Genomic DNA, 25,780 nt, shown 5'->3' with positions numbered 1-25,780 from the left:
ATATATATATTTATATATATATATATATATAGATATAGATACAGATATCTATATATATATATATGAATCCCATTGCTCTTTTCTCAGAGAATGTTATATTTTCTGTCAACCAATATGTTATAGGAAATGTGCATAGTTTGACAGACATATACAACTAAGATTCTGGTGTACACTTTCCCTAAAACTATTGGGTTGTGCAAACACTATACAAGTGGAATTACCCAAGGATCTTGTCTTGAAATTTTTAAAAGAAAATGCTGAAGCAGTAGAAAAAATAAGTTATGTCTTACCATAATGTTCCATCTGAGTTGTTGATCTTCTTCCACTCATCACTGATGGATTCGTTTCCGAGCCCTCAGAACAGAGTCAGCCTTATACCAAGCTTGCATGCACCAAAAACTCTTGAGCTAACCTGCTACACACAATGCCCTTTACTCAGTTACCTCAGATCGAGTTTGCCTGCAACATACACAAGAAGAAATAAGTCAGAGGCTATCTCTGCGCAGAAACCCTAAGACACCACAAAGACCCATAAGATCCACCAGGAACCTTTGGAGGGGGTCAGTGGGAGGGTGTGATGACTGGAAGAAGATAAACAACTCAGATGGAACATTATGGTAAGACAACTTCTTTAGTTAATCTTCTTCCTATTCATCACTGATGGGACAGAGTCCCCAGCTACTTGGAGAACCTGGTGGCCCTTATGAAAAAACATTCCTGAGATCCATTGAACCGAAGGCCGCTCTTCCCCTGGAGATCAGATCCAATTTGTAATGCTTGATAAAGGTTTGCGGCTTAGCCCAAATGGCAGCTGCGCAAATGTCATCCATGGAGGCCCCAGAATGGAAGGCATAGCCCTAGTTGAGTGAGCTTTGATTTGGCCAGGCCTAGATCCCTCCGTAAGTGAATATGTGAAGGCAATGCAATCCTTGAGCCATTTAGACAAAGTAACTTTCAATACTGCACCTTCCATTCTATGACCCGCAAAGGAGAGGAAAAGCTGGTCCAACTTGCGAAAGGATTTAGTTCTGTCCATACAGAAACGTAATTGTCTATGAACATCCAAGGAATGTAGGCAGTATGTAGGAGTAATTTGGGAAAAAACACAGCGAGCTCAATGGACTGGTTAATCGAGAAGTCAGAAACCATTTTGGGGAGAAAGGATGGGTTAGTAGGAAGTGATACTCTGTCCTTCTGAAAGATCAGATAAGGGCTCTTAATACATAATGCCTGTAATTCAGAAATTTGTCTGGCTGAGGTTACAGCCACCAGAAATAAGGATTTCCATGACAGAAATTTTAGATCACATGTTGCAGCCGGCTCAAAAGGGGGCAGAAAAAGAGACTACAGAACCCAGGACAGATTCCATGCCTCCACCAGCTGCCTGATGGGAGGCCTACTGTGGAAAATACGCTTAGGAAAGTTTTGCAAAGGTGAGAGGAAATAAGTGTGGCTCCATCTGAACCGTTATGGAAGTTGAATACGGCTACTAGATGGACTCGAATGGTGGAAGCCGACGCCCCATTGTCGAACAGTTCAGCCAAGTAATGAAGAATAGTGGCTACCCGGGCAGAGAACGGGTCTAGTTTTTAGCTATGTGACCAAATAGAGAATATTTTCCATTTGTCCCTGTAAAGTTTCCTGGTGGATGGTTTATGAGAAGCCAAGATAATATCACATACGAATGAAGAGAGGGTTTCTTGCCTTGCAACTAACCGAAGTGGAGAAACCAAGCTGTCAGCTTGAGAGTGGACAGATTTGGGGGAGTCAGCCCTTGTGGGTGAGATATTGGGTCCTGACGAGTGTCTAGGGTCCAAGGAGGTTGTAACAGATGAGGTCAGAGGAAGGGAAACCATACTTGACGCGGCCAGAATGGGGCAATGAGGATCACTTTGCTTCTCAACTGAATAGCTTTCCTTAGGACAAGGGGGATCAGAGGAACCGGAGGATAAACATAAAAGGAGACCCGTGGGCCAATCGTGAATCAAAGCGTCTCTCGGTGACTCCCTGAGAGGGGGAAAGAGAGCAAAGTAGCTGCTGCATTTCGTGTTTCAGGGAGAGGTGAAAAGGTCGCAGCATGACTGGCCCCAACGGCTGAAAGTTTCCGCCGCCACACTCGGGTTGAGAGAGCACTTGTGAGGATTGAGAATGCATCTGCTTAGCCTGTCCGCAATCATGTTGGAGCTCCCCAGGATATGCGTTGCGATCAGAAAGTGGTTAGAAGCTATCGCCCACTGCCAGATTCTCATGGCTTCATGACATAGGGGGTAGGATTTGGTCCCTCCCTGTTTATGTACCAGACCACGGACATGTTGTCCGACTGGACACGAATTGTTCTGGACGGCAGGAGTGGATGGAAAGCTTGCAATGCCAATAGCACTGCTCTTAACTCCAGGACACTGATATGCAAGTTGATCTCTACATCGGACCACATGCCTTGGACTGACTTTCCCTGGAAGGGCCCCCCACCCCATCAGGGAAGCATTCGTGGTCACCGTGGCACTGGGCTGGGGAGCCTGGAAGAGGTGACACCAAAGATCTTCATCTGTACTCATCCAGCAGAGGAGATCTTGTTTTCAAGTGTTGGTGATGAGAATCTGTGAGCTCAGGGGGTGGGTATCCACTGGGCCTGAAGGAGCCATTGTAGTAATCTCATGTGTAGTCTGGCTAAGGGAATAGGGATGGCTGCAGCCATAGACCCCAGGGCTTGAAGAACTTCCCTTGCAGACCCTTTTCTTCGACAGAGTATCACTTGAACCTGTACCCTTAATCTCTGAAGCCTGTGAAGAGGAAGTGAGATCAGGCTTGACTGGGTGTTGAATACTGGCTCTATAAATTCCATTTGTTGTGAGGGTTGAAGATTGGATTTCTCCCAATGTATGGTGATGCCCAGTGACTCCGCCAGAACCAGGGTATAGCAGAAGGCCCTGACCAATAGACTCTTGGTGGGGGTGGAGAGGAGCAAATCGTCTAGGTATGGAAACACCTGGAATCCCTGAAGTCTCAGATGAGCTGTTACCACTGCAAGGCATTTCGTGAACACACTGAGGGCCATCGAGAGACCGAGAGGCAGGGCTCTGAATTGGTAGTGCTTGGCTCCCAACTGGAAGCGAAGGAGGCACCTGGAGCACTTGTCCATCTTGATATGGTAATACGCATCCCGGAGAGCACATCCACACACCCTCCTGCAGAAAGGGAAGGATAGATTGAATCATAACCATGCGGAACTTGGTCTGAACTACCGATTTGTTTAGTTGGCGGAGATCCAGAATGTGCCTCCAGTCCCCTGTCTTTTTTGGCACCAAAATGAATAGAGTAGAACCATGATCCGCACTGATTTGGGGGGACCTGTTGGATGGCTTGTTTTTGACATAGCTTTCGTATTTCGGAAGCTGCCTCCTCCCTTTGACTGGATGGAACATCAGGAAGGGATTTCGGAGGTCTTGGCTAAGATATTAAGGGAATATGGTAGCCTCTAGTAATGATTCTCTGCACCCACTGATCATCTGTAATAGAGAGACAGGCAGCTTGGTGCAGAGAAAAACACTCCCCAACTGCTTCCAGAGGAAAGCAATCGGGCAGTGCTTCAGGAGCGCTGATACGGTCTACCCGAGAAGGAATCTCTGGAGCCCTGGTTCCAGGGACCCCCTCTGCCCCGAAATGGGCATCTTCCAATATTGGAACCCCCTCTACCTCTGGAGGAGTCCTCACCATGTGCATCACGGAAAGGACCTTGAGACTTCTTGTGCCACATCTTTCCACTCCTCTGATTCCTGGAGAAGGAACGCTGAGGTTTGGAAAAGCATAGACCAACGGCAGACACGGTCCTTCCAGTCTTGCTCGCACCTGGCTAATGTATCCTTGACCTTAGCACCAAACAGAGCTGATGGTTCGATAGTGGCGTTTGAAAAGGAAGACTTGAAGGAGTCCGCGAGGTCACAAATGTGCATCCAGACGTGACGCCTCATGACTATGCCCGCAGCTCTAGCCGCTCCTTCGGTTGCGTGTGACAGCAACCTCAGGGATGAATTGGATATTGACTCTACGGTGGCAAGTTGGGAAGCAACTTTATCTCGTGCTCCATCCGATACTTGGACAGCGAGGGTTCTGGAGAGTTCAGATACAAGATCTCTCTAGAGCCTCGTAAAATGTGCCAAAAGGTTCAGAGACCTAACTGCAAAGGTCGCTAATGCAAAACCTCACTTCCCTAACCTGTCCACTGCCCAGGACTCTCTGTTGGGTGGGTGGACAGCAGGACTCTCTTCCGCAAGGTCCATTTTCGTGGCTGCCGCCACCACCATAGCATCCACTGGCAAACCTCTAGACCAATGGGGTTGATCCTTTGGAGGAGAAAGTACCTTGTCTGATCTCCTGGGGATGGCCTCAACGGAGTCAGAGTTCTTCCATGCCCGCTGCACGATGAGCTTAATCAACTCATCGGCGGGGGGGGGGGGTCACCCAAGAAGTAGAGGGCCGAAAGCGAAAGGCCTGCAGGAATACGGATTCCTCCGAAGGATTGGAGGGCTTCCAGTCACCCCTCTGTTTCAAGATTTCCATGATGTCTCCAAAAGAGACATCATCAGGGGGTGACTGTGGGGATCCTTCCCCATCATCGTAGTCCATATCTTCTGTGAGGGACTCCTCTGGGGAGTCCATGTGTTTCCTCTTACACACCTGTTTCCAAGGGGGTTCTTCAGTGGGAGCATCCGAAGAAGACTCAGAAAGGGAAATACCCTGGACAGGGGTTTCCTGGGCCTTGTGCTCTCGGAGACCTGGGGGGGTGGCCTTTGACAGCTATGGCTAAGAAGGAACTGGGGGAATAAATGATGTAAGAGGATTGCTAGAAGCAAGCACCCTCTCCATCACCCGGAAAGCGGGACCGCCTGAAGAGGAGTGGGAGCCCGGAATCGAAGAAGACAAAATCGGGACCGGGGTCACACCCCGCTCCACACGGTCTGCCCCCGGAGACAGAGCCTCAAGCAAACTCAGAGTGGTAGTCACCCTCGGATCCAAAGCCGGGACCGACAACACAGTCGGAACAGAGACCAGAACCGGTGGTTCCACCCCCCCCAAGTATAAGATTGAGGGAGATGAGTTCTGAAGGAACAGACACCCAAAGGGGACTCGGGGCCTCAGACACTGTCGGTGCCGAGGAAGGGGGTCCTCTAGAAAACATTGGATATATGAGCCTTGGAACCGAGGGATCCAAGGGAGGAGAGTATGCAGGGGTCGCTGGAGTAACAGACCCAAAGCCAGGAGGGGGATAGGGTCTAGGCAAATTTGAAATTCCCCTGGCGGTCAGCAGCTGGTCAAAAAGGTGCACCACATCCAATTCTGAGAGGCTCCTGGTGGATCTTACTGATGCCCCTGGGGGAGAATCAGGCCGGTCCGAAAAGGGGCTGCAAATCAGGCCGGTCTGAAAAGGGGCTGCAGGCTTGTCTGGCAAGCAGGTCCACAGATGACAAGTATCAGATCCGTGGTGTATCACAAAATGGTACCGATGATTCCAACTTAGAAACCAGCAACAACATTATGGTTGGAGCTGAGAACAGGCTCGGAGCCAAAGTCACAACAGGGGTGGATGTCAAAAACGGCACTGAAGTTGTCGGAACAGACATCGGAGCAGAGGTGGGTGATGTCAGTGCCAAGAGAGAGACAGACAAACTGATCGGAGCTGAGGTAGTAGATGGCGCTGTAGTTGTCGGTTCTGGGGTAGCCGCCGATGAGGCAACCTCGGTAAGCTTTGCTGGAGCCAAACTCGGAGCCGGTGTAGTCGAAGCAGAGGAGGCAGTACGGTGCTCGGAGGAAGACTTCTGGGCCTTGTGCTTATGGCTTTTACCTCTGTTATCAGCCGGTGAAGAGGGGTCTGAGCGAGGACGTGTCCACAGAAGGAGGGGTTGAGACCTCTGTCGCAGAATTAGCCTCTGAAAAAGGCGATGCAATCAAGCCCTTCAAAATCAGTTATTCTGACATTCATTCAGCGTCCACTGACTGAAGCTAGCACAAATATCACACGGGGGTTTCGCTGACAAATGCGGAACTCCCAAACAGTACACATACTCTTCATGAAGGTCGCTATTCGGAAGTTTAACGCTGCAAGAAGAGCAGTGTTTAAGCCCCGTAGTCCTCTTCTTCTCAGACATAACAGTACACACTCTCACACAAAAGGAAAGCAGTGAGGAAAGTGGGGAAAAAGAAGAAAGTAAAGAGAGAAAATACTAACAATGGTAATAAGATACCACAAGGGTAGAAAGTTCAAAATGCCAACAATGGTACGAAGGGATACCTGTGGGTAGAGCTGAGCATATAAGGATATCAAAGAACAAGCAATAAACTAGAAAAAACCTTTACAAAAACTTGTAAATGTATAAGATAAATCGCTTAGCTGGAGAGTTCGGTGAAACGCTGCTAGGCAAACAAGATCTGAGGTAACTGAGTAAAGGGCATTGTGGGTAGCAGCTTAGCTCGAGAGTTTTTGGTGCACGCAAGCTTGGTATAAGGCCGACTCGGTTTTGAGGGTTCCGAACCGAACCCAGCAGTGATGAATAGGAAGAAGATTAACAACTTCAGATCATATTGTTATTCACACAGTAGAAAGTTCAGGACAGTATGGTCTTTAGAAATTGAGAAGCTACAACAACATTTACCAGAGAGCTATCTGAAAATATGGATGTAGGTTTCAGTTTGCTTCACAGCAAATAAAATGCTACAAAAAATAAAAATATGCAAGGTCAGTGTGATTTCAAGCCTAAAATGCATATGTTTTTCTACACAGAACTGGATTTTTTATTTTCTTCACATGTTGACGCATATCTACTTTTTCAATAAATTCAATATGCAGTTGCTTCTTTGCTTTAGGTATAGAAGCCCAGTCTAAAGAGGTTTATGGATAATTGTGCCAATAACATTTCCTGAACATTTTAAGAAAAAAAAAAAACAAGAACCAGTTTGGAAATGCATGTTTTCATATACAAACAGCAAAACCATGTTATTGGGTGATTGCCCGTTTTCTAAAGGCATGTTGTGAATTGGTTCATTCTTAATAAAAGTAAGCAGTTTTGCTCAGCTGCTTGCCTCTATTTTTCGTTTACAGTTTATCATTTTCCACAGTCTCTAAGAAACTAGCATCAACTACAGCTTTTACTACTGTGTGCTCCCGAGAGCATGGGAAATCTACACTGCAAATCTAGCTGTACAGATTTGTATATTGCAATGTTATAAACAGGCTGAACTTCTGATTCAAGCTTCAACTTCTAATGAGAACTGTCCAATCACAACAAAGTCTCCAAAGTCATTATCTCTGGCCAGTTAAAATGTCCAACAGACCTATGAAAGAAATGAACCAGAGCTGGAAAGCCCATTTATTTTTCTCTCTAGTCCCAACAGCTCTAAAGAGACTGAGAATGTCTAGAACACCGAATATGCTATTTCCCTTGGACTCAGGGGATGGCTATTGAACAAAGCCTTCAAAAGTTAGTAATACTCCCATTAAGTGCAGTCTTGCACTCGCTCTCTCTTCCACTCGACATTGTGTTAATGCTAACAGCATCATTGGTAGGGCTGCAGACTCAGCAGTTACACAGTCCACTGCACATTGATAATCATTCTGAAAATTCCATTCCATTTTTGGATTCCTCAATAAAGAAAGGTTGTTCTCATGAGCAATACTATAATGAAGACTTTCAACTATACCACATGATTAAACGAGACCGCAAAAGCAATAAATGTGAAGTCCCCCTCTATATTTGCATATTCTGTAAATCACAGTTACATGCCTACACATCATGCATAAAATAATGTTATGTACTACAACACTGTTCAGTTATTTTGCGTTTAAAATTAGGTTTGCTGTAGTTCTTATTAGCAGAACAAGACTGTACTACCTAACTTGCAGAACACACTAATTTAAAGCTCTAAAATCATTTGCATCTACACATTTTTAGTCACCAACTTGCAAGGATTGCTACAGTCGAAAGCCATCTTCGGTTCAGTGCAACTTTTCAACTTGATTTTTTTTTTTTTACTTTAAAAAGAAGCAAGACACTTACTGTTTTCCTTCACTGTGGCAAATCTCCAAAGTTGGGTCATTGTATATGAAAGCTGCTTCGAGGTCATTCACTCTCACTCTATAAATGCGGCACTGCTTACTGTTCAGCTTGATCCTGTTAAGGTTTGCAACAGTGGGAAATACTGTCAGCTCCACATAGCCCTGAAAAGAACAACAAACATGCTAAATAATAATGCACACTGCAACGCAATTCTTACAAAAAAAAAAAATGCATTTCCGAGAGAAAAACAGCAGTCTGTTCTAAAACACTGAAAATAAAATGTTTGCAGTGTTTACTATACAGAAATTGCAAATGGAAAAAAATGTTGACTTTTTTCCATTTATTAAGTGAGGAGGTGCACTAGTCCAAGGTCCCTTTTTAGGCATAACCCAGACCACACTGGCTCAAACAATCATATAAACAATTTAACAAGCAGTGTGAAAGACGCTTTGTTAATTAGAAGTTATACACTTACCGTAAAACTTGGCATCCGTGTTGTCCATTTTCATTCTTCCTCACTGATGAATTCTGGATCCGACTCTGCCACATTTTTCAAGACTTAGATCCTAGTCTCAAGTTCCTCCCTCTACCCATAATGCACCACACCATCCCCAACTCCTCAGATCGAGTTTGCTGCCCTACTCCCCACTGGACTACAGCTAAAGAACAGATAGAACAAAGCAGCGAGGCTCAAACCTGGAGCATGAATGTTCCAAAACCACATCCAAAGATCCTTCTAGGAGCGACAAGAGCGGGGGATGGCTGGGAGGAAAGGTGAGGAAGAATGAAAATGAACAACACAGATGCCAAGTTATGGTAAGTACATAACTTCTAAATTTGATATTGTCCTTTTTATTCTTCCTCACTGATGAGTCAGAGTCCCCAGCTATGCAAATCTTGGGAGGCCCTCAAAGAAGGACATGGCAGAGCACAGTCGAGCCAAAGGAAGCCCTGCTTCTGGAGACCATGTCCACTTTGTAATGTGCAACAAAGGGACGAGTCTTTGACCAAGTGGCTGCAGCACAAATATCAACAGAAATTCTAGAGGAAAGAGCGGAGGAGGAAGCCATAGATCTGGTGCAGTGGGATCTAGGAGTCAAGGCAATTCCAAACATTTCTGAGAGTAGATCAGTGAAATACAAATCAGTAATCTATTTTGCCAAAGTAATTTTGGAAACTGCTTGACCTAAGCAGTTAGGGGGGAAAAAGCTACAAACAGATTATCAGACTTCCTGCAATCCTTTGCTCTGTGAAGATCATAGGATCACAGCAGGTTACTAGGTTAACAGCCCCAGGACCCTTAAAAGCCTAGCCAAGTTCAACCAGTGTTCCCAAGGGTGTCTGGTTCAAGCAGACACAAATTAGCACCTATTGTCTCTGTCCCAGAGGGACACAGGTGGAAGCCCTGTGTGAATTTCCAGTTACCCATCCAATCATCCAAATTACGCTTAAATAAGGCCAATGAAGGGCTTTAACATGAAAGGAAGCTTGTTCCAAAGTTGGGGTAACCTCTGTGAGACAAATCTGTCTCTCCAGCAAGTTCTGTTAGTGTCACATAGCAGGTTAAGGTCCTCTGAGCGAGTGATCTGTGTGCCATTTGACTTGTGAATGTGCTTTTCCACTGGAGTTGGGTCAGAGACTGCTCTATATGCAAGGCACAGGTCACCTCTGAGGAGTCTGTATGACGCGTAGTAAAGTGACAATGATTTTGGTCTGTCTGCTTAAGACAGATCTCAAAGAACCTGAATTTTCTTTGCAAGGAACTTTTGTGATCTCTCCAATTGCTGCAGGTGTTTGGAAAGGAAAATGCCAAAAGGAGCATTGTACTCTTGTTATTGTTCTGACGAGGGAAGAGAACGGTGGAGGGGGGGTTATAACCTCTTTTTTCTGGAGGCAATGCCCTTACTTATGAGATGAGCAATATAAAATGCCTTTCTCATCACTGTGGAGACATGGTGATCAAAGTTACAGTTTCTGTCAACCCGTGTGCCCAGATCTCTCACCACTGACTGTGTGTTTAGGGTATTGCTACTGATATGGTAGTTTGCAGGAATTAAGACCATGACTTTGGCACCAGCATTAGTCTGCACAAGACCCTCTTGAAGGATGTTAACATCACTAGGGGTTTCAATGATCACTCCTAGTTTGCAGTCATCGGCAAACTTTGACAGCCACAGTCCTTTAGTTTTAGCCTGCACTTCAGAGAAGCAGATTCCGAACAGTAGGGGTATCAGAACTGATCCCTGTGGAACACCACTGGTTATGGTCTGCTGGAGGAGGTTGACTCCCCTATTTTGACTGTATGAGTTCTATCAGTAAGCCAGTTTGCAACCCGCCTGACAATATATGGGTTAATTCCCAGCTGGGTGAGTTTATCAATGATGCCTGAGTGGGGAATTGTGTCAAAGGCCTTGGCTAAGTCTAGGTAGGCTGTACACAGAGATCTGCCCTAATCTAGGGCTTTGGTGACCATCTCAAAGAAGTCCACCATGTTTAACAGGCATGATCTCCCCTTGACAAAGCCAAACTGGGTGGGATCGAGCATTTGGAGATTATCTACATCTTTGTTAATAAGGTCCATGATGATTTGTTCTATGGCCTTGCAGAAAAGGGTGGTCAGACTAATGGGTCTATAGTTCCCGGGGTCCATGGATGCATCCCTTTGTGCAAAGGGATGATGATAGCCGTTTTCCATTCTGCTGGGATGAAACCAGTGCTTAGGCTGTGATTGAAAAATGTGCCCAATTCCTGTTTTAACCCATGTAGAACACAGCCCAGGATGTTATCTGGTCCCATAGAGGCTGTAATTTTGGCCTTGGAAAGGGCATTTGAGACCTGCTCCTCAGAGATACTAGGTGGTGTAAAGGTTTTAGGGATACTTTGGGGGTATATGTGGCAGAGACAGGGGAGTAAAGTTTTCAGTGAACCTGTCAGCCAGCAGGTTTTCAGTAGCCACAGGTTCTGTATATGTAGTACCATTAACTATGAGTTCAGTGCAAATCTGGGCCTTACCTTTGATGTTACGGATGTAACTAAAGAATGCCATGTGGTTATCCTCAGTTAGGGAAGTTAATATGGATTCATAGTTAACTTTGGAGGACTTCACTAGGAGTCTTATTTGCTTAAGTTGAGGTGGGAGTGTTTCCAATTTTAAGACTGTTCCTTCCTACTCTTAGACCTCAATTTCATTCTCCTATTGTACAGCTTATTAATGGCAGTTGTCCACCAGGCAGGTTTGTTTTTCCTTGAAGACCTTGCTTTGGTTCCATCAAACAAGCAATTCAAGAAGTAAGGCAGCCACTACCACACTGAAGATAAAATAAGTACACTTTAATAAAACAACAAATAAAACAATATCATAGGGCTTTCGGATAAATCCCTTTATCAGATGATAAAACTTGATGAAATACATTGTAGCATTTATAACACATCATATCCAATCAGAATCAATAATTTACCCTCCTTTTTACCAAAGCTGGCTTTAAAGGGACCACACCATTCAAACCTGGAGCTTTATCGGCTCCCAGTCTAAGGATTCATTGCATCTCCTTATATTCAGTTTCATTTTTTTTTAAGTCCCCCATTCGTTGGCTTTTATTTACATTTATAGGAAGCCATGTTGGACCAATAGTCTGCTCAGGTTCAACAGTATGCATCCTAGAAATACATTTCAAAACATAGTCAAGGGACAAATCTGTAGAATATCTAGAATATGTACCAATGAGAGCTCCTTTTATCAGGAATTAAAATCATTAGAGAACGATTTTCAATATAGGGGCTATACGAATACTCTGGCAGATAAAGAACTAAAATAATAGCAATACTTATAGAAAACAAAGCCAAACCATGGCTGCACAGGGGAATGGAATGAGTTAATAGTGTTGATGCTCAAGTGAACAATGGCAATAGAGGGATGCAGGATGAGCTTAACATATGGCAGTGACATAGGGGGAATATGTAACATTATCAGAAACAAATGGAGGATTTTGTTGAGAGATGAAAATATAACCAAAATTGTAGGGACACAACCTATGTTCATTTTTATAAGGAATAAAATTTTGAAAGACATTTTATGACATGAACCATTTCAAACTAGACGTAAGGGTTATAGCACTAAGAAAAAGAGTACACTTTCATGTCAACATTGCAAAGCCTGTGCACACATTACGCAAAGCAATTGTTTTTCTCATCCTATGACAAATAAGACCTATTTTCTGAATGCATATGCTGATTGTAATACTTAAAATGTTGTCTATACTGCCAAGTGTCAAACAATGTACTGCATATTATGTGGGTAAAACTAATTGTAGGCTTAAAGACAGGATTTTTAAACATTTATCTGATATAACGTTAGGAAAAGTACAGAATGCATTGTATAAACTTATAGCATTGTACAAAGATCATGTGTTTGCATTTATGGTTATTTTTGTTGCAAATAAAAGCCAACAAATAGGGGACTTAAAAAATGAAACTGAATACAAGGATATGTAATGGATCCTTAGACTGAGAGCCGATAAAACTCCAGATCTGAATTATGTGGTCCCTTTAAAACCACCTTTGGTAAAAAGAGGGTACACTATTGATTCTGATTGGATATGATGGGTTATAAATGCTATAATGTATTTTATCAAGTTTATCATCTGATGAAGGGATTTACCAGAAAGTGCTGATGAAGGGATTTACCAGAAAGCGCTTATGATATTGTTTTATTTGTTGTTTTATTAAAGTGTGCTTATTTTATCTTCAGTGTGGTAGTGGCTGCCTTACTTCTTGAATTGCTTGTATTTTTCAGGCAGCACTTTTGGTGGAGGAGGCCATTATTTATTTTTTACTTTGGTTCTATCAGGTACGGCAGAGGTAATACAATTGAGTAAGTGCTCATATAAATCATTGGTGTATAGGTGTCTGTTCCATCAGTGAGGAGAGTGGCTATTAAGCTACTTATGCTGTCACTTAAGAGGTTCTAACTGGCCTTGGAGAAGTTTTTTAGTCTAGTTGTTGGTAAGGGGGGGGGGGGGTCTTGTGTTACAGTTACTTCTAGAGAGACTGATTTGTGGTCAGCTCTCACCAGGGATGGCCACACACTGGGGGTGGTGCAGTGGTCCCCCCATGTTGGTGAGCACCAGATCCAGGATGTTTCAGCCCCTGTGGGTGTGTCAACCAGCTGGTCCAGGGCATTGGTGTTTACGAAGTCCAGGAACCCTTGGGCAAAAGTGTTAGAACACATACAATTTACCCAGTCAATGGACGGGTAATTAAAAAGTCACCCAAAGCCAGTGTGCTTGGTTGTATCTTGACTGACTCAAGTATATCCAAGCAGGCTGAGTGGATGTCCTGATTCATGGAGGGGGTCCTACAGCTGGCAATTACCAGAAGAGGGGTCTTATCTACAGTCAATTGCAGCTGAAGTAATTCAAGGGAATAGTGCTGTTTAACCAATCTAGAGGTGGATTTATCTTCAATGAATATTGATACGCCACCTTTAGCTCTCACACCTTCAGTTTGTGGTCTGAATGGGTGGAAGTAAATGTAACCTTGTACAGCTGGGATATTCTCCGCAGCCTTAAACCAGGTCTCAGTGACTGCACAAATGTCAGCATCGTCCAAGGTGAGGACTGCTTCCAGTGAGTGCAGTTTCTGGTTTAGACGCATAACCTTGAAGTTGTTTTTAGAGGATATTTTTATGTCGGGAATTTTGTTCTTGTGACATTGCCTAAAAAGGCACTATGGGGTGGCAAGAGCCTTAGCCAGCAACCAAAATCCCAGGGGTGACAGGTGAAGACCATCTCTGGCAAAGCATCAAAGCCTGTCGACCATATCACCCCAGGCTGACAGACACTGGATCCCCTTTGAATGACACCAGTAATGACACCAAATGTTAGGCCAATTGTTGAAGGCAATCATTTATATTGAGGTATCATTCTAGGCAATGGTAAAATGCTGCTTAAGTCTAGGGGCATACTTGCCTGAGACACAAAGATCTCAGTCATGTCTCTCTTCATACAGTCCATTGAAGTATGTCTCAAGTCGTTCACACCAACATGGACTATGATGGAGTCATAACAGTGTCTGTTATTGAGAGACCTCAGTGCGTGTGTGATGTGGTGGATCCTGGAACCTGACAGACAGCTGACCATGACTTTTTCCTTATCCAGCCTGGTGAGAGGGACATCTGTGTGTTTCACAACTGAGTCGCCCAAGACCAAGATGTTTGTTTTTGCTTTATGCCTTAGGGGCTTGACTGGTGAGACACTGGTGTGTGATATATTATGTGTACTATGTTCTGCATGCATTATGTGAATCATGCTTGTGTTTGTGTTTGGGAGGTCTCTGATGTTTAGGTAACTATTTGGTAAGGACCTCTGCATATGTAGGTTTATATGTTGTTGGTTTGGTAGGTGCAGGAGGTGGTGTGTGCATGCTGACAACCTGCTTAGTATCAGATGAATGAGAGAGCCTGAATTCTAGGTTCTTGATATAGATGCATCTCTCACATAATGAATCTGTGTGGACTAGAAGAAGTAGGTTGTCAGTGTACATGAGGCAATTGCTGCATTGTCTCAGGATGCCCATGTCAACCAGGCTGGCTGAAGAAACATAGTAGTCTATAGGTTCTCATAGGTAGGTACAAGGCTGTCTGCCAGGGGGCATTTATAAGCCTAGCCAGTGTGTGTCGGCTTTCACCGCCCCATTGATTAATTAACTGATCCTCTGTCATGCAGAGCCAATGAAGTGATCCCAGGGGTGTATTTTCTGTTACCCATCCACTCGTCAAGGTTTCTCTTGAAGAGCATTAGTGAGGGGCTCTGCCTGATGTAATTTGGAATTTTGTTCCAAAGCATAGGGAGTCTCTGTGACAGGAATCTGTTCCTCCAGCATGTTCTATTTATTGTTGTGGCGAGGTTTAGATCACTAGAGTGTGTGGCTCGGCCATAGTCCTCCTGTGTTTGCCTGTACTTCTGAGAAGTATATGCCAAACAGTAGGTGTCCCAGGACCGAGCCTTGTGGGACACCACTTGTGACTGGTTTAGAGTCGGACCTGGAGCACGCTATTCTTACCGTGTGAGTTCTGTCTGTAAGCCAGTGGGCAACCCATATCGTGATGTAGGGGTTTATATTCAGGCTAGTGAGGTTTTCTGTAATACCAGAGTGGGGAATGGTGTTGAAAGCCTTGGAGAGGTCAAGGTAGGCTGTGTACCACTTTTCCATCGTCTATGGCCTTGGTGACTATCTCGAAGAAGTCAACCAGGTTTAGTAGGCATGATCTGCCCTTAAAGCTGAACTGGGTCGGATGAAGTGTTTGGAGGTTCCCAATGTCTTTGTTAAGGAGTTCCATGATGATGCGCTCCATAGCCTTGCAGACCAGGCTAGTCAGGCTTATGGGGCGATATTTACCAGGGTCAGTTGTGGCCCCTCCTTTGTGGAGAGGAATAACCACTGCTGTGCACCATTCTTTGGGCACATAGCCTGTGGAGAGGCTGAGGTTGAATAGTGTGTTTAGGTGGGGGGTTAGTTCGTTCTGTAGTTCGTGCAAGCCGCAGCCCGGGACACCAACTGGTCCCATTGACGCTGTGTTTTTGGCTTTTGAAAGGGCTGTTTTCACCTGTGTGTCTGTAATTTTTGGGACACTACACTTTTCCGGTATTGTTGTGGGCCCTTTTGGAGGTGAGGGGGGGGTGAAGTTTGCACTGAATCCATCTGCCAGGATGTTGGTAATATCAGTAGGTTCAGTATATTTTGTGCTATTTTGCACTAGTTCAGTGCATATCTGTGAGTTGCCACTTAGATTCTTAACATAGCTAAAGAAGGCTTTGCGGTTATCTTTCGAGTCCTTGGTTATTTTTCTTTCGAAGTTAGCCTTGGATTATTTCATGAGGGACCTTAGTTTCTTACTGATACTGATCAGGGATGTCTATCCTTTCTGGGATTTGCTTTTTTTCTGAACTAGTTTCCTCCTTCTACTGTATAGCCTGTTTATTTGCAGGGGTCCACCAAACTGGTTTCCTTCTTTTAAAGGAGTGAGTCTTGGTTTTGCTAGGGATGGCATGATCCATGCATCCTTGTAGGTGCTCATAGAGTGCATTTGTAAATGTTTCTGCATCTTGGGCAGCGTTATCCTTTAGCGTGGGGGCTGTGAAACTTACCACCTCTGTCTTAAGTAAGGTGAAGTTTGCTTTAGAAAATTGTTTTACTGTGGTTTCCTTAGTTGGGGTTGGTGGTGGGGTGTGGACATCTAGAGAGTGATTAGTTTATGGTCTGATCTAAACAGTGACGGGTTGACATCCGGTGTGGAACACCTGTCGCCCATGTTGGTGATGACCAGGTCCAATATGTTTTCACCTCTGGTAGGGGAGTTTACCAGCTGATCCAGAGCGTTTGAGTTGATGAATTCCAGGAAGCGCTGGGCCTGGGAATTTGTACTCTAGTAGTACTACCTGTGAATGATAGGGTAACTGAAATTGCCCAATATCAGGGTGTTCGGTAGGACCTTCATGTTTTCCAGTGTCTCCAAAAAGGTGGAGTGGTGGTCCTGGGTCATGGAGGGTGATCTGTAGCAAGCCACAATTTGCATTGCAGATTTGCCTGATGTTAGTTGCACATGGATGATCTCAGAGGTATCATGCTGTGCCACTAACCTGGAGGTGTAGGTATCCTTGATGAATATGGATACACGCCCTCCTTTTGTGTTTCCGTCCGTGTTCTATGGCCGGAACGTGTGGTACGAGTTGTAGCCCGGTAGTGCTGGGGTGCTCTCTGGAGCCTTGAACCAGGTTTCAGTTACTACACAGATGTCGACATTCTCCATATTGAGGAGTGCTTCGAGCATGTGCATTTTGAGATTTAAACTCCTGGAGTTGAGTGGCATAACCCTCAGTTTTTTGTTAATTGTGCTGTTTATGGAGGTGGGTTTGACTTTTGAGCCTTGCCTAAAAAAGGCACCATGGGGGCAGCAAGAGCCTTGGCCAGTATTCGAAAGCCTAGGTGTGACAGGTGCAAGCCGTCTCTTGCAAAGCAACGCGGCTTGTTGAATATGTCATCCCAGGCTAACAGACACTGGATCCCATTTGAATGACACCAGAAGCTTAGCCAATTGTTGAAATTGATAATTTTTTCTTTATACTGAGATATCATTCTTGGTGAGGGCAGGATGCTACTCAGGGTCAGGGTCATACCAGCCTTGGCTGCATGATCAGAGAGCTCTTCAATGTCTCTTTTCATGAACGCATAAGTGAAGCTAAGTAACTTTTATCTGCACTTTTATCAAATAATACACGATTTAAAGTAATTTGTTTGTGTTGCATTGAGGAATATCTAGCTGGAAGCTGTGACTCTGTTTTTCAGTAGTACAAGTGGTATTTTCAGTTAAGGCTCGTTAAAAAACCTGCATAGCCAGTGATAGTGGGGGTAGTTTCCTTCATTGTTATTCAGTTTCTGTCTTATACAAGTGGTACAGTGAATTATCTTCTGTTTAAACTGAGAGCTTTGGCTGACTAAGACCTGTATGCTATCAATTGAACGCATAAGTGAAGCTAAGTAACTTTTATCAAATAATACACAATTTAAGTAATTTGTGTTGCATTGAGGAATATCTAGCTGGAAGCTGTGACTCTGTTTTTCAGTAGGTTTCCGCCCACCCTCCCTGTTTTTGTCTTGGTGTTGATCTTGGTGGCTTTGAAACTGCCCGCCCCTCTTGTAAATTTGCACTTGGATACTCCTCCTGGGCGCATCTCATTTGCTCACTCAAAAAAAAAAAAATTATCTGCTTTTACTGTATTTGTGTTTCTTCCTACTTTATTTTGCGTTTGCGTCATCTTAAAAGTACTCAATTGTATTTATTACTGCTTGGTGTAACTCACTCTAAGCCTTTTAGTTTAAGCACTTGGGCTTCAGACCAGTTGTTTTACATTAAGAAGGTTTGTGGTCTGCACTGTAATGGCAGGACAGGTAGCTTACATCCTTCTGAGTTGGGAACTGCTGATTGAGGGCTCAGTGTTTGTTATTCTAAAAAAGTGTATTAATTCTGGTTTAAGTATTTGGGCTTCAGGCCAGTTATTTTATATTAAGAGGGTTCGTGGTCTGCACTCTTGTGAGAGGAAAGGCTGGACTCTGCCCTTCTGAGCTGGGAATTTCTGGTTAAAGGCTTATAGTGCCTGCATATTTGAACTGTTTCTTACTGAAATTGGTACACCTTGTTTGCTGTAGCATAGACTAGACCCAGGCCTGCTGAATCTAGCTTTGTTTATATGCTTGTTATTTCCCTGAAATGCTAATTCCACCTAAAATGCGGCTTTTCAGTGCTTCTGTGGATCCCTAGTGATATCTGCATTGCTCACTGTACTTATTTCCTTGTTTCACTTGAAAGAAAGTTACTGTTTGACATTTTTGCATTTAAGTTACCTGTAACACATTGCATTTAAGTTACTTGGCACTTGCTCACTAAAGCAATTATATAAGTCAGCACTAAAAAATTAAAAGCACTACACCCTCACAAACTCCCCTTGAGTACCTTGTTCCCCATTGGCCCTTTTTTTCAATTATAAAGGAACTCCCAATACTATTCTAGCATGTCCAAAGGTCAGTTGTCAATCTCCTCTCCGGTCCAGCTGGTGAATCTGGGAATCTTCAGGCAAAGTTACAACTGCCTCATGTACACAGACAACCCTCTCCTCCTCCCAACAAATTCCAACACATGTGAGAGATGCAACCATAAAGCCAAACTGGAGGCTAAGCTCTCTCAACTCAGTACTGGCGTAACCAGTCAGGAGGAGAAGGAAACCACACTCACTACAATTCCAGTCTCACATAGACCTACCACGACAGCAAACCAAACACAAACACACAAAAACATACTCGGAGGCTCTAAATAAAAATCTGCCTAAGCAGCAGAGACCTCCAAAGCAGACACCCAAGCAACCGCTACCCCAAAACAAAACACGTGCGACACATAGCTCACAAAGCCAGTGTGCCGAACAGTCAAAGCCCTTAAGGCTAAACAACACACCTGATACACTTGTAATAGGTGACTATCGTCAGGCACACTGACGTCCCGCTCACCAGGCTGAACAAGGAGAAGGTCACGGTGAGCTGCCTGTCAGGCGCTAGGATCTGCCACATAACACAAGCACTCAGGTCACTCCAAGGCAAGTACAAATATGACTCCGTCATTGTCCATGCTGGTGTGAATGACCTGAGATGTACCTCCCTGGACTACATGAAAAGAGCCATATAGGAGCTCTCTGAGCATGTAGCCCAGGCCGGTATGACCCTGACCTTGAGTAGCATCTTACCCTCATCAAGAATGATGCCACAATATGAAGACAAGATGATTAATTTCAACAATTGGCTTAAGTATTGGTGTCATTCAAAGGGGATCCAATGCCTGTCAGCCTGGGATGACATGCTCGACAAGCCACGATGCTTTGCTAGGGACGGCTTGCACCTGTCACCCCTGGGCTTTCGGATATTGGCAAAGGCTCTTGCTACCCCCATTGTGCCTTTTTTGGCAAGGCTCAAAAGACAAACCCACCTCCATAGGTATCACAAGGGATAAGAAACTAAGAGTAATGCTACTCAACGCCATAAGTCTAAGCCTCAAGATGCATGCACTCAAAACTCTCCTTAGCATGGAGAACATCGATATCTGTGCAGTAACAGAAACCTGGTTCAAGGCTCCCGAGAGCACCCCAGCACTACCAGGTTATACCTCATACCATGCTTTTCGGCCCCAAAACTAGGACCGAACCAGAAAAGGAGAGGGAGTATCAATATTCGTCAAAGATACCCACACCTCCAGGTTGGTGGCACAGCACGAAGCATCAGAGACCATCCATGTGCAACTAACAGTGGGTAAAACTGCCTTCCAGTTTATAGCCTGCTACAGACCACCCTCCCAAACCCAGGAACCCCACTCGGCCTTCCTGAGAACACTGGAAAATATGAAGGTCTCTCCAAACACCATTATATTGGGCGACTTCAACTACCCAAACATAGACTGGGAGCATTACTCTACCTCCAACACCCTAGCTAGGTTCCTAGAATTTATAAACTCAAATGTTATGGAACAACTTGTTACCACTCCCACAAGAGGGGAAAACATACTGGACCTGATCATCACCAACATGGGGACTCTATGCTCCAGACCAGAAGTGTATCCCTCACTGGTAAGATCAGACCATAAACTAATCTCACTGGATATTCACATCCCGACCCCACCCCCTTCCCAGAAAACCACAGTGAAAAACTTCTCTAAAGCAAATTTTACACTCCTCAAAACTGAGGTGGAATCCTTCAAAGCCCCCGGGCCTGTGGAAAATACGGCCCAGACCACAGAATCCTTTATAAACGCATTCTATGAACACCTTCAGGAATGCATGGATCATGCAATCCCAAATAAAACCAAGACCCAATCCTCCAAAGGCAGACATCCTGTCTGGTGGACCCCAGCCATAAACAAACTATACAATAGAAGGAGGAAGCTACTACATGATAGAGCAAAATCCCAGAAAGGGAAGGCATCTCTGATCAGTGTTAGCAAAAAACTACGGGCACTCATAAAATCGTCTAAGGCCAGCTTCGAGAGAAAAATTGCACAGGACACTAAGGATAATCACAAGGCTTTCTTTAGTTATGTTAGGAACCTGGGTGGGAATTCCCAGATATGCTCAGAATTAGTCCAAAATGACAAAAAATACACTGAACCCACAGACATTTCCAACATCCTAGCTGACAGGTTCAGTGAAAACTTCTCCCCCCCTCCCCACCAAAAGGGCAAATATATATCCCGGCAGAGTGCTGCCCCCCTGACATCTTAGATGCTCAGGTAAGAGCCGCCCTCCCCAAAGCAAAAAACACAGCATCAATGGGACAAGACGGTGTCCTGGACTGCGTCCTACATGAACTCCAAGAAGAGCTAAACCCAAACATAAAACTACTGTTCAATCTCAGCCTTACCACAGGATATGTACCCAAAGAGTGGCGTACATATACAGTGGTCCCTCTCCACAAAGGTGGTGCCTCAACGGATCCTGGAAACTATTGCCCCATAAGCCTGACTAGCTTGGTCTGCAAAGCTATGGAAAGGATCATCATGGACCTCATAAATAAAGATATTGGGGACCTACAGACACTGGATCCTACCCAGTTCGGCTTTGTTAAGGGCAGATCCTGCCTCTTAAACCTGGTCGATTTCTTTGAAACAGTCACCAAGGCCACTGACAAGGGGAAGGTGGTCCACACAGCCTACCTGGACCTCGCAAAAGCCTTCGATACAATACCCCACTCGGGCATTATAGATAAGCTCACCAGCTTAAATATAAACCCCTATGTCACTAGATGGGTTGCAAACTGGCTCAAGGACAGAACCTACATGGTTAGAATTGCTGGAGCCATGTCAGACTCCAAACCAGTTACAAGTGGCGTCCCACAAGGCTCAGTCCTGGGACCTCTCTTGTTCAGTATATATTTCTCGGAGGTACAGGCCAACACTAAGGACTGTGGCTGACCAAGTTCGCAGATGACTGCAAACTGGGCGCCATAATCGACTCTCCAGCTGACACAAGCATCCTCCAAAAAGGCCTCATAGAAACAGACAACTGGTGCCAGAGCCATGGCCTCAAGCTAAATGCCAAAAAGTTTATAGTCATCCCCTTTGGCAAAAACAAAGTGCTCACAAATTACCACATAAGTGGTAATCCATTAAGTACGGAAGAAGTAATTAGGGACCTGGGGACCCAAGTTGATAGCAATCTCTCATTTGACAACCACGTGGCCAAAGTGGTTAGAAAAACATTTTATATAGCCCACCTAATCATGAAGGGATTCACATCTAGATCAGGGGAGGTCATCGTGCCTCTTTACTCATCCCTCATCAGGCCCATAATCGAGTACAATGCCCCTTTTGGGATGTACCTTACCAGACACCTGCAGCAACTGGAAAGACCCCAAAAGTACCTCACCAAGAGGATCAAAGGGCTCAAACAGATGCCATATGCTGCCTGGTTAAAGAGACTCCAGCTCTACTCAGTGTCAGACCGCCTGCTCAGAGGCGATCTGTGCCTGACGTATAAAGCCATGTCCAATCCGGAATTAATGGACATGCTGCCTCAGAAAATCCAAATCCCATCGAGCTACGTGCTCGAGAGACTTGAACCTCAGCACTGAAATAAATAGGACATGCTGGAGGGACAGATTCATAACCCAGAGGCTCCCTTCACTCTGGAATAAAATCCCAGTCCAGGTTAGGCAGTGTCCCTCATTGACTCTCTTCAAGAGGAATCTTGATGAGTGGATGGGGATCGTAGGTTTACCCCGGGTATCACTTCTGTGTCACTGTTAGACAGAGGCACAGTATACTAACCTCGAAAAAGGGCATAGCAAAATTAATTTAAAATGGGTGGCGAAAGCCAAACACACTCTGGCTAGGCTTATAAATGCCCTAGGGCAGATAGCTTAGTATGAACCTATGAACCTATGTAGTCCAGGGAGGTACGTCTCAGGTCATTCACACCAACATGAACAATGACAGAGTCATATTTGTACTTGTTCTGGAGTGACCTGAATGCTTGTGTTATGTGGCGGATTCTGGCTCCCGACAGGCAGCTAACACTAACCTTCTGCTTGTCCAGCCTAGTGAGTGGGACGTTAGTGTGCCTGACTATAGAATCACCTATTACTAGTGTGTTAAGTATGTTATTTCGCCTTAAGGGCGTGATTATGCGGCACACTGATTTTGTGTTTTATGTGTTGTCTGGTTTGTGACGGGAAATGCAGGTTGTTTGGGTGGCTGCTTTGTAGGTCTCTGATGCTTCTGCAAGTTTTTATTTAGAGCCTCAGAGTATGATTTTGTGTATTTATCTGTATTTTTTGCCAGTGCTGTTTTAGTAGGTCTGTGTGCGGCTGGAGGTGTGGTGCAAGTGTTAACCTTGTCCTCTTGACTGTCTGTTCCAGTCTTGGGTGGAGACAGCTTAGCTTCCAGTTTGGCTGTAGAATTGCATCTCTCGCATATGTTAGTGTTTTGTGGTAGGAGGATAGGGTTGTCTGTGTACATGAGGCAGTTGTAACATTGCCTCAGGATACCCAGATTCACCAGCTGGACTGGAGAGTGCACCTGAAGTTGCCCTTTGGTCATGCCTGAATAGTAGGGTGAGCTGCTTAGTCGCTTGGTTGGTGAGGGGTGAATAAACAGCCTTGCCCTGATGGACAATCAGTGTCAGGGTATATTATGCACCATATATTCGCCTTCATTAGCGAAGTTTAGAAAGAAAACTGGCAACTGTATTAATTGATTAATGTTGGTTTCAGTGGCCACTTTAGGTATAAAGGGAGGATTAATTTGAAGAGATAACTATCTTTATGAAAAACTATGTAAGGAGGCCTAGCTGACAAAGCCTGGAGTTCAGAAATTCTTTTCGCCAAAGTAATAGCGACCAAAAAGACTGTTTTCCAAGAAAGAAACTTCATGTCACAATTATTTGTTGGTTCAAATGGTTTCTGAGTCAGCCCCTGGAGGATCACTGTGAGGTTCCAAGGGGGAGTAGGATCACTTATGAGAGTTCTAAGGAGGAAGATTCCTTTCATAAAACCTTTGGATAACCTGGAAGCTGAAAGAGGAGGAGATTTGTTCCAAGCATGAAAATTGGATATTGCCACTAGCTGAAGTTTAATGGTTGAAAAACTAGCCCCTTCTTTGAAAAGAGTACTGAGGAAGAAACGGATGGGTGACATACGTACTGAAAAAGGGTTAATATTTTCTTTAGAGGCCCACATGGAAAATCTTTTCCATTTGCTTTTGTAGGCATTCTTAAGGGTTAATATTTTCTTTAGAGGCCCATATGGAAAATCTTTTCCATTCGCTTTTGTAGGCATTCTTAGTTGAAGCCTTCTGGGAAGAAAAAAAGAATGTTACGGACTGGGGAAGTGAGCCTGGACTGTTAAGAACCTCAAGTCTTCCAGATTAGCTGGTTCAAATGGAGCAAGTGTTGCTTCTGTAACACAAAATTAAGATCCCAAGGAGGGACCACTGATTTTCTTGGAGGCCTTTTATGCAAAACCCCTTTCAAGAACATTTTGACACGAGACTGCAATGTATGAGAAGGATCCATGGGCAGACATGCTGAAATGGCTGAACCTTCATAAGAACAGCCAAAGAACAGTAACTCGCACAAATACTGCAGAATAAGAGAATAATTAGCCATGAATGTGTGCTAGTTACATTGTTGTCACCAGATAAATCATTTTCCATTTGGTAATATATAAATTTTTAGTAGCAGGCTTTCTTTTCTCTATCAGTACTTGCTGCATGTCCTCAGTATAAAGCTACCTAAAAGAAAGACCCTATCTTCCGGGCAGTCAAGTGAAGTTGATCAATACTGGGGTGTATCAACCACTCCTGTTCTTGTGTGAGTATGTCCAGCCTGTGAGGAAGCTTGCAGAAATGCCCCTGGCCATTTCCAAGAGAATGGACAACCACAGTTGCCTGGAGGGAGTCACTACAATGATCTTGGAGAATTCATTCTGAATCTTCAGAAGTACCTTAGATATTAATGGAAAGGGTTAAAAAGCATTCAGGAACATTCCTGTCTAAGGAAAAGAAAAGATGTCTGTCTTCCAGGCCTTCTTGCATGGAGTCCAAGAACAGAACATAGCCAGTTGATTGTTCAGAGAGGAGGCAAAAAGGTCCATTTGAGGACCCCCCCCCCACAGATGGATCAAATCTTGGAAGACCCCCAATCTAGTTTTCATTCGTGAGGGTTTGCTCATCCTGCTCAGCTCATCTGCTACACAATTTTTCTGTGATGGAATGTAGGGTGCCTGTGCAGTAACATTCTGTTGTGAAGCTATATCCAAAGCTAACATGGCTAGTATACAAGGGGAGCATGACCTGGTTCCCCCTTGCTTATTGATGTACCACGTGATTGTGGTATTGTTTGTATCCACTTGAGGTTCCGGTGACCAAAGACCGCTAAGAGTTGAGTGCCTTGATCAGGGCAAGCAACTCCTTGATATTTATGTGCATGCATCTGTCCATACTTTCCCACACCCCCTGCACTTTTACCCCACCAGAAACTGCTCCAGAAGCAAAGTCTGAAGTATCTGTGTTGACTGACTGCTTTGAAGCAGGGAGGGAGGGGAGGGAGTAGAGACAACCTGGATTTAAGGATATATGTTGTCTCCACTAAAAGATTTCTCTTATGACAAACCCCAGCATTGGGATTTGAAAAGATAAAGGGTGCTGATGCTGGGATCAAAGAGATTTCAGATACCACTGTACTTTCTCATGTGGAGTCTTGCCAGGGGTATCATGAGAATCATACATGCCATGAGACACAAAAGCCTGAGGTATTCCATCTCAATGACCAAAGTATAAGTGGAAAACCTTATAAAGAGATGTAGATAAAGATCTATTTTTCCAGTGGGAGAAAAGCTCTCTGAGCTGTTGAAATGAGCTGTCTATTTGACATCACAAGAACACAATCCTGTGTGATGGAATCAAGACTTTTGAATGTTCTCTTGGAATCCCAGCTTGTGTATGAGCTCTCTCACCCAGGAGAGATTCCTGACCCTTTGAAAAAAACACTCTGCAAAGATAAGCAAGTCATCTAAACATGGAAAAATGTGGACACCCTGTAGTCTGTAGTGAACTATAACTGGAGACACTTTGTGAACACTCTTGGTGCAGTGGGCAGCCCAAAGGGCAAGGCAGAGAACTGACAATGTGATCCAGACACAAAACC

The 25,780-nt window shown here is 44.4% G+C and overlaps 1 protein-coding gene across 1 annotated transcript in view; it reads right to left on the bottom strand.

The window, feature by feature from the left end:
- Positions 1–25,780, bottom strand: part of TAF2 (TATA-box binding protein associated factor 2) — a 2,150,018-nt gene that overhangs the window by 2,028,174 nt on the left and 96,064 nt on the right. The window contains exon 3 of the mRNA XM_044066916.1: positions 8,049–8,209. Coding sequence (XP_043922851.1) covers positions 8,049–8,209 — 161 coding nt within the window. The remainder of the gene's footprint in view (positions 1–8,048; positions 8,210–25,780) is intronic.

Source organism: Protopterus annectens, chromosome 3.part1, assembly GCF_019279795.1.
Source record: "Protopterus annectens isolate FY-2018-M chromosome 3.part1, PAN1.0, whole genome shotgun sequence".
NCBI classification, from domain to species: domain Eukaryota; kingdom Metazoa; phylum Chordata; order Ceratodontiformes; family Protopteridae; genus Protopterus; species Protopterus annectens.
The sequence above is the reverse complement of the archived record's forward strand: the minus strand, read 5'-3'. Positions and strand labels throughout refer to the sequence as shown.